At 47.5% G+C, this 13,865-nt stretch overlaps 1 protein-coding gene across 9 annotated transcripts in view; it reads left to right on the plus strand.

Moving 5' to 3' along the window:
* The first annotated feature begins 7,190 nt into the window (after positions 1 to 7,190).
* Positions 7,191 to 13,865, plus strand: part of Cep164 (centrosomal protein 164) — a 63,264-nt gene continuing 56,589 nt past the window's right edge. For all 9 annotated transcript variants that reach the window (XM_052188445.1, XM_052188447.1, XM_052188449.1 and 6 more), the window contains exons 1-2: positions 7,191 to 7,346; positions 12,914 to 13,032. In XM_052188445.1, the coding sequence (XP_052044405.1) occupies positions 12,951 to 13,032 (82 nt within the window). In that variant the 5' untranslated portion in view covers positions 7,191 to 7,346; positions 12,914 to 12,950. The remainder of the gene's footprint in view (positions 7,347 to 12,913; positions 13,033 to 13,865) is intronic.

Below are 13,865 nucleotides of genomic sequence, written 5' to 3' on the forward strand. Positions count from 1 at the left end.
CTCACGGCTCACCTGATTACTGCCCATCAGACTGAAGATCAGTTGCTTTGGAAAGCTCTCAAGTGTTAGCACTCTGAGACATACCAACACGCTCACTGAGAAGAGTTTGAGATGAAGGATTGTGGAGCCCTGATAGCTTAAAGGAGGAAAATTGTGTGACTATGCCATCATATCGTTTATCAGAGATGGAAAGCCCTCGATAAAATACAGCAGCCGTTCTAATAAAAGAAAAAAAGGTAAACTAGAAGGAAACATCTTAAAAGAGGTAGCTGAGGACTCAGAGTGTGTCTCGGTGGAATGGGGGTGTGTCTCGATGGAATGGGGGTGGGGCTCCGTAGTAAAGCCTGTAAGCACAGCAGGTGTAAAGCTCTAAATGCAATCCCAACACCAAAAAAGGAGTAAACAGGCAAGTGTTATAAGTGAAGTTAATCAAGAAAGAAAGTTAATCAACTCGTGCAGGAGCCCTTGCTGCCCTCAAACCTTCAGCAACTCTCCTGCTTCTGCCTCCCGAGTACCAGGTGTGATTACAGACTTGAGTCACCATGCCAGGTCACCATCCTCAACCCTCTCCCTCATAGAGTCTACATAGCCTGGCCCACTCAGTAAAGTGAGAAAATTTGATCTCAGCATTTGGGAGGTGCAGAGAAGAGGACCAGGAGTTCATGACCAGCGTTAACTACATATATAAAGCAAGGCCTTGTCGTGAAGCTTGTATTCCTAGATATGTGGGAGACTAAGGCAGGAGGATCTAGATTAAGTTCAAGGCCAGTCAGGGCTATAGAATGAGCTCAAGTCTAGTCTGATTTAGCAAGACTCTATCTCAATAAAATAAAATAAAATAAAATCCTGGGCTGTAGTTTAACGGCAGTGCACCTACCTGGCACGACTTTGCCTGGCACGACATAAAGGCCCGACTTTGAGCCCCAACACCAAAAATAATAACAGCAATGAATAGGTTAATGTATAAGTGGGAATGGGATGTATATAAAGATAGCATTCATGCTGGAGAAAAAGAGATGCATTCTTCAATAACTGCCATTGGGATAGTTATAGTCCACGTGGAAGGAGAGAATGCCAAATTCACATCTCAACCTCTCCCCCCAAAAAGCTTCAGATATACTAAGGAGCTTACCATTAAAATTGAACTGGAGGAAAAAAAGCATATTCTCACCATTTTATATTAAAGAAAACCTCCTTTAAAAAAACTATGGAGCCGGGTGGTGGTGGCAGCGGTGCACGCCTGTAATCCTAGTACTCTGGGAGGCAGAGGCAGGCGGATTTCTGAGGTTGAGGCCAGCCTGTTCTATAGAATGAGTTCCAGGACAGCCAGGGCTATACAGAGAAACCCTGTCTTAAAAAAAAAAAAAAAACCCAAATCCAAAAAACAAAACAAAACCAAACCAAAACCAAACCAAAACAACAACAACAAAAAACCAAAACCAAAAACCAAATTAAAAAAAAAAAAAAAAACTATGGGGGGGGGACCCACAACTGGACAAGTTTCCCCTTAAATATGCAACATGTTTTTAGAACTGGAAGCACCCTAATACCTTCAGCATCCTGGCTTTCCTGCTCATTATGGGTCTGTGGGAACGCTGCTGGAGTGCTGGGCAGAGGAAATGCAGAGCACTAAACTATATTTACCCTGCACTGCCGCTGTTGGGTGCTGGGCTCCAGCGAAGCACTGACACACTGCTCAGGGGGTGGGAAAACACAGCCTAGGATGTGGGGGGCCGAAGCTGGGGTTCCCTGACTCCCAGGCATCCAGTCATGACTGGAAAACTGCACAGAGGAGTCTGGAACGACGGGTTGGGGGGTCCGAGAATCTGTGATGGGCCGGGATCGGGCGGCTTCCAAACTCCTGGACATCCAGGATCCACTGGGCTGCAGGGATTTGGGAACAGAGTTGGGGCCTTTTGGGCTGAGGATGAAGGCAAGCCTGGGGGAATGGGAACTCCGGTTTAGCTCATTTGCGATTGTCCTTATCTTAGTGGAGGTTGTCTAGGAGTGCAGAGAAACCTCCTGCGGGAGACTTAGGCTGCAGTTCTGTAGTGAAGGCCTTCTCCATGCTCCCTATAGTGGTTCTCTATGAAAGAGACAATCCTTGGTTCCAAATGGCTTATTGATTGTTCATCTTGGGAAGTGGAAGCATACCAACTCCTTAGGGTGGACCAAAGGCAGGGAGGAATGTGGATAAGGGAAGCTCATTGGCTAAACCCTCATTAGCATGAGAATTCTGTTCTAAGATATGTGACCTACAAGGGGAGTGTGGTCACGCAGTCACGTGTTCCCGGCCTGGAATCTAGTAGGGAGCAGGGAGACGCCTACCATCTCTGGTGGATGTCTGGGTGCTGGGGTCTTGGATCCACTCAATCTTACCAAGTTTCCTGGCACAGTCCAATTCCCACATGCTCACTGACTGGGAGACAACAGTCTCACTTCACCATTCTATTTCAAAGGACCTCATCTGTGAACCAGGGTAAAGGTGATGTGGTGATTTGAATATGCTTGCCCCAGGGAGTGGCAGTATTAGGAGGTGTGGCTTTGTTGGAGGAAGTGTGTCACTGTGGGGGTGGGCAATGAGACCCTCCTCCTACCGTGGGAGCCAGTCTTCTCCTAGAGCCTTAAGATGTAGACATAAAACTCTCATCTCTTCCTGCACCATGCCTACCTGGATGCTGCCATGCTTCCACCTTGATGATAATAGACTGAACCTCTGAACCTGTAAGCCAGCCCCAATTAAATGTTGTCCTTTATAAGACTTGCCTTGGTCATGATGTCTGTTCATAGCAGTCAAACCCTCACTGAGACAGAGGTGGTGGCATGAGCCTTGTCATGTAAAGCTGTGTGAAGATGGACAGGGTGACACACGCCTGTAATCCTAGCACTGGGTAGGCTCTCCACTGTTCTAGGTCAGTCTGGTCTAGCCTGGCCTATGTACAAAGCAAGTTACAGGCCAGCCAGGACTACATAGAGAGATCCTGTGTCAGAAAAACAAAAAACCAAAAGCTTAATGAGGTAATCTGTGCAAAGCACTTGGAGTGGGGTTTGGCTCACTGTACTCAGTGAAGGCTAGTTGTCAATAGTGTAACCACATCTCCTGAGGGGAAAAAGTGACATTTACAAAGATAAAACTCAACCATTTGATACACTGTGGGGAGACAAGGGGTTAATGGTACAATACACAAGGAGCCTCCACAAATCAAGGGAAGTATCCAAACAAGGTGACAGAGAAATGAACAAAGAATATGGAGAAATAGTTCACAGAAGAAATTCAAATTTAATTCTAATTTATTAAAATGTAAATTGAAACCATTATGAGCTACTGTGATAGCACACACTTGGATACTTGGGAGGTGGAAGTAGGAAGATCAGGAGTTACAAGACACTCTGTTTTAAAGAAGCACCAGGGACTGGAGAGATGGCTCAGTGGTTAAGAGCACTCACCTGCTCTTGCAGGGGACCAGAGTTCAAGTCCCAGCTCCCACATCAGGCTGCTCACAACCACCTGTAACTCCAATTCCTGGTTTATCCACCACCTCAGGCTTCCACGACTCTTTCATTAACTTGTATAAATCCACACTCAGACCACACACATATGCATAATTAGAAATAAAACTTAACAAAAAAATGCTGGAGAGATGGCTCAGTGGTTAAGAGCGCTGACTGTTCTTCCAGAGGTTCAGAGTTCAATTCCCAGCAACCACATGGTGGCTCAAAACCATCTGTAATAGTATCTGATGCCCTCTTCTGGTGTGTCTGAAGACAGCTACAGTGTACTCACATATAAAAAATAAATAATTCTTTTAAAAAACATATATTAAAAAGAAAGCTGGGTGGTAGTGATGTACATCTTTAATTCCAGGACTCAGGAGGCAGAGGTAAGCAGATCTCTGAGTTTGAGGCTAGCCTGATATAGTTCCAGGATGGCCAGTGCTATACAAAGAAATCCTGTCTCAAAAAAAACAAAAAACAAAAAAACAAATCAACAAACAAAAGAAACTTCAAACCCAACCCAACCAATCAATTCAATAATATTTAAGAATCACCTTTTCCCTTCTTCTCTTTCCTCCTCCCTCTCCTCCCTTTATGATTGGTAGGGAATATGTAGGCAATTTTTTTGAGTTTTTTTTGTTTTTTGTTTTTTTTGTTTGTTTGTTTGTTTCTCCTGACTGTCCTTTGCTCTGTAGATCAGGCTGGCCTTGAACTCAGATATCTGTCTCCCTCTGCTTCCTGAGTTCTAGGATTAAAGGCTTCTGCCATCACCACTTGGAGATACTATAAATTATAAAAAATATTTTTGGTAATAATTTGATAACATTTGTTTTTTAAAAAATCAGCTGGTCATGAAATCTTAGTGTCAAAAAAAAAAAAAAGTGGAAAAGAGGCTGGAGAGTTGGTTCAGCTGTCAAGGTACACATTACCCAGGCATGGTGACCCATGTCCTTAGTTCCAGAGGGCAGACATCTCTGAGTGTGAGGTCAGTCATATCTACATATGGAGTTCAAAGCACTAAGTTCCAAGTGCAGTTCCCAGCATCCACAGGAAGCAAACACCTGTAACTCCAGCTCCAGAAAACATGACACTTCTGACCTCAGAGTATACCTGAAATCACATGTGCATACTCTCACCCTGACACACTTGCACAAAAAACAAACAAACAAACGAAACCCCCAAACACCAGGCTCTCAGGATGGCTTGCTAGTACAGGCCTACAGTCCTAGCTAATCAACTCAGCGGGTGAAGCTATAAATATTCTACTGGTTTGCCCTTTCCTTCTTAATTTGTTTGGTAAAATGGTTTGTATTTCTGAGTACCAACCTTGGGAGAAACTGAATAAAACACATATCCTTCATCAACATGATAATAATTCCATAGCCTCTCATATTTTTGAAGACTATTTTCTAGCCCCTTCCATGAGTTAGAAAAATATTTGAAGGGATAACAGTTAAGGGAGCTTTTTGTGTGTCTCAGGCTGGCCTGGAATGTAATTTTACTTTAATATTATCTCATTTAATTAATTAATTAATTAGTTGATTAATTAATTAATTAGAGACATGGTTTCTCTATATAGCTCTGGCTGCCCTGTAACTCACTCTGTAGACCAGGTTGGCTTTGAACTCAGAGATTTGCCTGCCTCTGCTTCCTGAGTGCTGAGATTAAAATCATGTACACCTGGCTTATTTTGTTTTATTTTTAAATTATATGCATATGTGTGTGCAACTCTCTCTCTCTCTCTCTCTCTCTCTGTGTGTGTGTGTGTGTGTGTGTGTGTATGTATGTGTGTATACAAGTGCCTACCTATCTGGGAGGCAGGGAATCTCCTTGGACTAGAGTTATGGGTGGTTGAGAGTCACCTGACTTGAGTACTGGGAACTGAACTTGCATGTACTGGAAGAGCAACACTGAACCATCTCTCTTACCCAACTTTTCTATTCTCTCTCTCTTTCATGAGGCAGCATCTTACTATACAGTTCTGGAACTGGATATGTAGACCTGGCCGGCCTAGAACTCATAGAAATCTGCTTGTCTCTATCATTCTTTTTTTTTCTTCCTCCTCTTCCTCCTCCTCCTCCTCTTCCTTCTCCTCTTTCTCCTCCTCCTCCTCCTCTTCCTCTTTCTCCTCTTCTTCCTCCTCCTCCTCCTCCTCCTCTTCCTTCTTCTCCTCCTCCTCTTCCTCCTCCTTTTTTGCTTTTTCCTGACAGGGTTCTTCTGTGTAACAGCCCTGACATTCCTGGAACTCATTCTGTAGTCCCAACTGGCCTCAAACCCACAGAGATCTGACTGTCTCTGTCTTCTGGGTGCTGGGAATAAAGGCATTGGGATTAAATGTGGTTCAGCCACCACCATCTGGCTTCTTTTTCAAAAAATATTATTTTGGGTGTTTGAGTGTTTTGCCTGCAGGTATGTCTGTATACCACATGTGTGCCTGGTGTGGGTGGAAGCCAGAAGAGGCATTGGATTCTCTGGAACTAGCATTTCTGCTGGTTGAGAGCTGCCACGGGGGTGCTGGGAATCCGACTGGTCCTCTGGGAGAGCAGCAGGTGTTGGTCACCGCTGAACTGTCTCTGCAGCCTCGTAGGGCAAGTTCTTGTGTATAGGAAGCTGTGGGCAGTGTTTAGTTATGTCTGTGGTCATGATACGGTGATCCTTGGCATCCACTCCATGTCTGGTCCATTGGCCTCTTAGGGACAATTTTAAAGACTGTGGTGGTGACGAGGAGCAGTGATTTATTTTCCATCTGTGGCGAGAATAAAGGAATTGCATAAAAATTTGAAGTTAAACCTGAGAAACACATCCTGATGTCTGGTTTGAGACCCACAGTAATGACACTCTAAACTCCTCCTTGTAGGATTAGGCTCTAAGCGGTGCGGGGCTAGTTTTTAAAGTTAGAGTAGTAGAGTTGGAGAGATGGTTCTGCAGTTGAGAGCACTTGCTCCTGCAGAAGCACTTGTTCCTGAGGAAGACCTAGGTTTGGTTTTTAGCACCCACAAGGTGGCGCACAACTGCTTATAACTCCAGTTTCAGGGGCCCCAGTGCCCTCTTCTGGCCTCCATGAGTATCAGGTGTAATGTAGAAAAAACATCCATACACCTTTTTTTTTTTTTTTTTTTTTTTTTTTTTAATTTGAGACAGAACTCATTATATAGGCTAGTTAGTCTCAAACGCACAGAGATCTGTCTGCTTCTGTGCCCCAAGTGGTGCGACTAAAGACTTGTGTCATCAGGTCCGGTCCACGCATAATACATTAAAAAGTTAGTAGACAGCTCTTTTGATAGCTGAGATATCTCTCCAGCCCCTTCACAGATCTTTTATTAAGGGCCCAATCAATAAGTTGGCCATTGATAATCACTGTTGTTCACGTGATTTTACTCGACCTTTACAAAATGATGGCCTATAAATGATGGGCAATTTTGCTTAATTAATAGTAATAGTAGATTACCATTAATATTATGAATGCTTCCTTTCTTCTGCGGAAGAAATTCTCTTATCTACATTCAGGTCTCTCTTTTAGCCTCTTTTGGGGTGGGAGTGGGGTTGTGCTTATTCACTATTTTGAACTACAACTTTCAGGATGCAACGGGCAAAGCCTCGTGGGAACCTTCAACCAATCCAATGCCAAGGTTCTCAGTCAGCGACCTATTGGCTCTTGGTAGAGGCGGGCCTCTTAGTTGCTAGGCCGGTGCCTTTCCGGAAGTGGTTGCTGGTCGCTGCAGGGCAACACCCCGGCGTCCCTGGAAGCGGGGAGCCGGACACCCCGGCGTCCCTGGAAGTGGGGGGGCCGGGGTGGTGCTGGGGAGGCGGCGCAGAGCCATCGTCCCGGAATCCCCCGGAATCGGGGACAGGTGAGATATCCTCGGAGCCAGGCTCGGTGGCGCGGCGGCTGGAGTTTGCAGGGAAGCTCTGCGAGGTGTTGCTGCGCGGGAACTGAGGGGAGAGGAGAGCCCTCCGGCGTGCGCGGCCTGCCTTTCTAGCCTCTCCTGAATCTACACTCCACCCCCAGCCCACTCCTGGGCTATCTCAAGCTCAGCCAAGCGCTTGTCATCTTTCCGCTAGCTGGGCAGGAGGTTTGGGGTTTTCTTTGCACTGATTCAGGAATCCCTGCCCGGAACGGCTGCCCTCTTCTTGGCCTCGGTGACTCGCCCTCGCGCGTCTGCCAGCTCAGCCCTCTGCAGGCCGGTGCATGCTTCTCTCCGCACTCCGTCTCTGGATTGCGACTAGAGCTTCCAGTTACCGGTTGTTCTGCGAAGTACTTGCCGCCTGGCCAGATACCTCTTTCTCGAGCTTAGACGTGCTTGAGGATCGTCTCCAAACCTCCCTTCGGACCTTCTATCAATGTCTCCCGTGTTTCTTGTCCCAGTGGAGAACTTCCTCGGTCACTTAGCCCAGCCTACGCCGAGAATTCATTCTACAGGCTCCAGTACTCATCTGACGTGTCTCAGATTCTAGGCAGTCGGCTTCTTGGCTAGCGCCTAAAACCACAGTGGACTGGACTGGCTGAAATCCTCGCTGCCTTCTCTCTTCTCTTCCTTCACCTAGACGTGAGACCCTGCTATTGCATTCAGGCTTAGCCCCTTTTCCTTCAAGTAGCCACTGACTTGGTTCATAATTTCTTGCCTGTGCTTTCAGAATAACTGCCTCTTGATTTCGCCTCTGTCTGATTGGTTCTTGTGCAGCCGCCAGTCACCTTTCTGAGCGGTAACTCTCACCCTTCCAACCTCCTTTATGAAATTCCCAGGGCAGCCCCTTATGAAGTCCCGCATACAGCTACAACCCTTGCAAGCCCGTATGAGCTGCTCCATGCCTTCCATTGCAAGCAGTCTCTTTATTTTAAAAGTGGGGATAATGATCCTTATCTGGCTGAGACGGGCCGGGGGAGGATGATGGAGGACAAAGCCCTTACTGCGGTCCTGCTACTTACAAGTGTTGGGCAGGGTGCGTGGTTAGTCCAAGTTTTTGTTATCATTAATCCTCACCGCTCCAAGCACACACACACACACGGAGTTGATGTTTTGCGGTACTAGGGATTGAACTCAGGGCTTTGCACAACATAGGCAACCCTTAGCAGCCACTCCTTCCCACCAAGCTGCTTTGCCCCTCCGTGCATGGTTTTCCTTTGCTTTACATTTCCTTGCTTTAGGGACTGGTGAGATTGGGCTCAGCTGCTAAAGTTCTTTCTGTCTTAAGGGTGAGAACCTGAGTCAAGACCCTTGTAAAAAGCCAGGTGTCGTGGTTCATGCTTGTGATCCGAGTGCTGGAGACTTAGAGGTAAGGGGATCCCCGGGGCTGGAGCTACAGGTGAGCTGCACACCACAGACTTTAACCTGGGTGCTAGGAACCAAACGTAGGTCCTCTGGAAGGGCACCAAGTGCTCTTATCCTGAGTCATCTCTGCAGCCTCAGCTGTCCTGATGTCTCTCCTTTCACTCCGGCCTCCGTTTCTGCCTGTGTGGGAAAAGCGTTTTTGAACTTGGAGCTCTCTGTGACAAAGGCCAAATCTCAAGAGACCAATTCTCGAGGGAGGATGCAATAGCAGGGTCTCAGCATGGCTTTCTTTTTTTTCCTTCCTCTTCAGCAACATCTCTGGTACTTTCCCTGATTGCTGGTGTCTCCTGCTGCAGGGCCTTTGCACGTGCTGCTGCTTCTGTTGTTAGAACTTGCTCCCTTCTCCATCAGTAAATACCTAGTCATCCTCCAGGACTCAGCATGGGTACCCGCCAACAGGCTGGTCTTACTGGTTACAGAATTATACTCTTATGTTTTCCTCTCTCTCTTTCTCTCTCTCTCTCTCTCCCCTCTAGGTGTGTAGGTCAGGAGGCAACTTGAGGAAGTAGTCCTTTCCTTCCACCCTGTGGGTCTTGGGGATTGGGGATGGAATACAAGGTTGCTAGGCTTGGTTAGCAAGCACCCACTGAGCTGTCTTGCTAGCTTCCCCACCCCTTCCTCTGGTCTTTTTCTCTTTTCTTCTTTTCAGTTTTGTTGTTGTTGTGGTGGTCGAGGTTTTTTTTGTTTTTTGTTTTTTTTTTTTTCCGAGACAGGGTCTCTGTGTAGCCCTGGCTGTCCTGGAACTCACTCTGTAGACCAGGCTGGCCTCGAACTCAGAAATCCGCCTGCCTCTGCCTCCCAAGTGCTGGGATTACAAGCGTGTGCCACCATGCCCGGCTAAGTGGTCGAGTTTTTTGTTTTGTTTTGTTTTTGTTTGTGAGACAGGTACTTAAATAGCCTTGGCTGGCCTGAGCACCTGTAGTGTGTAGGTAGGATGATCTTGAACTTGGAATTCTGTTCGCACCTCCCAGGAGCTGAGATGTGGGACGTGCTTGTGTCTCCATTCCTGGCTTAGCAGTCATACTCTTATCTGGGGCTGTCTGGCTAATCGGTAGTTTCACAGGGGAGTCGTGACTGAATCTGCTAATCACTATCGCATGTCTAGTGCCCAGAGGGAAACTTGATCATGAGTGACCTCTACGAGCTGTATGCGTTCCAACTGTGCACTTCTTCTGCCTTGAATATCTTTACCTTTCTTAGCCTCTCCTTGTCACGGCATCCCTGAAGCAGGGAAAGGTATGGTATAGCCCAGCCAAAATTTATTTTGTTTTCCTGAGGAGATTTGGAAAATCTATGAATCCAGATTTTCCACCTTCTTCCTGTCCTCTAGGTTTTTGTTGACAGTCAGGTGTCCTGGTTTGTTTCTTATTGCTGTTAAAAACACCATGACCAAAGCAGCTTGGGGAGGAAAGGGTTTATTCGGCTTATAGGCCATCATGAAGGGAAGGGCTGTCAGGGCAGGAAGTTAAGCAGAAGCAGAGGCAGGGACCACGGAGGAAGAGGCAGGGATGGAGGAAGAGGCAGGGACCACAGAGGAAGAGGCAGGGATGGAGGAAGAAGCAGGGACCACAGAGGAAGAGGCAGGGACCACAGAGAAAGAGGCAGGGACCACGGAGGAAGAGGCAGGGATGGAGGAAGAGGCAGGGACCACAGAGGAAGAGGCAGGGATGGAGGAAGAAGCAGGGACCACAGAGGAAGAGGCAGGGACCACAGAGAAAGAGGCAGGGACCATGGAGGAAGAGTCAGGGATCATGGAGGAAGAGGCAGGGATGGAGGAAGAGGCAGGGACCCCGGGAGAACACTGCTTGTTTTACTGGCTCAGTCTTTGTGGCTTGTGCAACTACTGTTATTTTTGTTTGCTTGCTTATTTTTGAGGCATGGTTTCTCTGTGTAACAGAGCCCTGACTGTCCTGGATTCCCTTTGTAGTCAGGCTGGCCTTGAACTCACAGAGATTTACCTGCTTCTGCTTCCCAAGTGCTGAGATGAAAGGTGTGCACCACCAAGCCCGGCCCTTTTTCCGTTTTTGTCTTTTGAGATGGGGTCTCTCTAAGGCTATCCCGAAACAGAAACACACTGTATAGAACAGGCTCCGCCTGCCTCTGCCTCCCTGTTGCTGGCGTTAGTGGCACACGCCACCACGTGTGCCAGCCTGATGAAGGCAGTTCCTCAACTGAAGTTCCTTCTTTCCAGGTGACCCTGGTTTGTGTCTCCTTGACAGAAACTAAACAGCAGTTGAGGCTTGTTTGTTGTTGCTGTTTTCCTAGGACGACAGTAGTTGTTACTGGCTGTTGGTTTCTGCAGATGGGATGTGGGTACAGGCCACACTTCTCAGATGATAGTTTCCCAAGTTGTGTGAAGAAGTCAACCAAGTTTGATAAGTGCTAGTTCGTGTTGGGGTCAGTCCTCTTGTCTCCTCCCCGCTTCCCTCTAAGTAAGAGGATTAAGGACTCAGGTGACCCCATCTGTGTCCTGGTTTCTGTCTATTCCTTCACTGGGGGCGGGAGGAACACTGCCTTCTCTTTGTTCTACCTGGAATGGTCAGAGTTGCTCAAGTGGACAGGAGAGGCCAGAGGGGACCTGCTGTGCTGGTCACTCCTCGGGTGGCTCGCTCACGTGGGGAGGGCTGTGACAGCCTACTTGTTTCATTTGGTTTCAGCGTGGGAGCTGCTGTGGGGAAGGTTAATAGAACCCTGGGGTCTAGACCTAGAGGTGAGACTCGGGACAGGAAGAGAGGGACAGTCCCAGCATTGCATGAGCATCACCAGCACTGCAAACTAGGAAATAAAACAACACTGCTAAGGTCCTTCCTAGTTCCCGCCTTGCACCTGGCTACCATCCTTTGTCATTTGATGTCATTTGATGGAGTGAGAACGCTGATTTCTATTCCTTTGCTTAGGTCAGGTCAGGATCCCACCCATATGACCTCACTTAATGTTGACCATGTCTTAAAGACCTTACTACTTCTTCTTTTTTTTTTTTTTTTTGGCTTTTTTGAGACAGGGTTTCTCTGTATAGTCCTGGCTGTCCTGGAACTCACTCTGTAGACCAGGCTGTCCTCGAACTCAGAAATCCGCCTGCTTCTGCCTCCCAAGTGCTGAGATTACAGGCGTGTGCCACCACTGCCCGGCTATCAAGTGTTTTTGAGGAACACTGTCCAGTCCATCCGGGTCCCCTCCCTTCCCTTCCTCCCCCATGTTCTCTTTAAGCCCAATAGCTCTGTGTCTTTGTCCCCTTTCTGCTTGGGCTTCTTCGGCCTGGTTTAGAGCCTCATTAACTTTCGCTGGGATGGAAGCCTTCTCCTGTGCCTCCTGATGCCATTTTCTTATTTTTCCTATTCAGCCATGCCGGTCTTACCGGCACAGTTTCTGTCCTAAGTAAAATGCCACCCTGTGTAGTTTTTGTCTTCCCAAAGCCCTCAGCTCTCCTCAGTCTTCATTGTCCTCTTGTATTAGTGTTCTCAGGGCAGGTGCTGACAGCACTCTGACTCATGGCCCTGAATTGCATGCTGGGGAAGGAGGGAACTGTTGACTGTGGCCACCTTACTGTGCCCTAGGGTGTGCTGACACCAAGGCTCTGTGGTTTTGGTGTCATTGTGGTTTTCCGGCTGAGCTGTACTACAGTTTGGAAAGGGATGCAAACTTAAACTCTTTAAAGGCTTATTTATTTTGTGTGTTTACCTGCATTTATGTACATGTACCAGGTTCATCCCTGATGCAGAGGCCAGAAGATGGAGTCAGATCCCCTGGAACTGGAATTACAGAAGGTTGTGAGCCACCTTGTGGGTGTTGGCGAATTGAACCCAGGTCCTCTAGAACAGTAGCCAGTGCTTCTAACCACAGAACTCTCTCTCCAGTCCTCAAGTTTAAACACTTCAAAGAGCCAGGCTTTAGGATGTCTTGTGGTGTAATGTGTGTTCTGTCACTTTGGGCAGGGGGATGACAGGGACAGGCACAGAGCCTGGGAAGCTTTGAGCGGCAGGCAGGGACCTCAGCCACGCTGGTTTACAGGATCTGGTGTGACCCAGATGCTCTATGACCCAACTCAACCCTCCCTTCCAGGCCAGCTCACTAATTTTCTCTTTGGACAGGGTCTCTGGGATCAAGATAGCTGCGCCTGGCTGAGCCATGGCTAGGCGGCCGATCCTCTTAGGTGACCAGCTGGTTCTGGAGGAAGATTCTGATGAGACCTACGTTCCCAGTGAGCAAGGTGAGACACTTGTGGGGGATGATGATCGTTCTTGGAGCACAGACATTGTAATTGATTTACTTAAATACATTCTTAAAAATTATTTTATGTGTATGGGTGTTTTGCCTGCGTGCATATCTGTAAACCACATGTGTGCAGGGTCTGAGGAGGCCGGGAGGGGACATCATATTCCCTGGAACTGGAGTTATAGATGGTTGTGAGCCAACACAGTGAGCAGCCAGTGCTCTTAACCACTAAGCCCAGGCCTCTCCCCCCCCCCCCCGCCCCCACCCCCCTTTGCTTTTGTTCTTCCAATATAGAGTTGGGCCATGCTCAGGGTTGCTCAGTATTATTTAGGTTAGATCAGAGGTTGGCAAACTATAGCCGTTGGGCTCCAGTTGGCAGCTTGCCTGTTCTTGTCAATAAAATTTTATTGGAAGACAGCCATGTTTATTTCTGTGTCATCTGTGGCAGTCTTCATGCTTTGATCGCAGTGTCAAATAACTGTAATAGATTTATAGCCTTCAAAGCCGACAAGTTATTTATCTGACCAACTTTATAGAAAATGTTTGCCCTCATTCAAGATCAGATTGGTTTTAAATGAGATAGAAGTGTGGGGGCTATTGTGAAATATGGCATATAAATCCAGTTTCTTGAGAACAAGCTAAGGCTGGTGTGTTGGCAGTCCCTGTGATCCCAGCACTCAGGAGGCTGAGGCAGGAGGATTGCTACAAGTTCAAGGCCAGGGCTACAGAATGAGTTTGAGGCTGGGCTGAGCTACACATCTCAATAACTACCAAAGTAGCAAGGTTGTGGCTCTGTTGGTGGAGTGCGTGCTTCCAGTGGGTGAACTC

Source organism: Apodemus sylvaticus, chromosome 7 (assembly GCF_947179515.1).
Source record: "Apodemus sylvaticus chromosome 7, mApoSyl1.1, whole genome shotgun sequence".
NCBI classification, from domain to species: Eukaryota; Metazoa; Chordata; class Mammalia; order Rodentia; family Muridae; genus Apodemus; species Apodemus sylvaticus.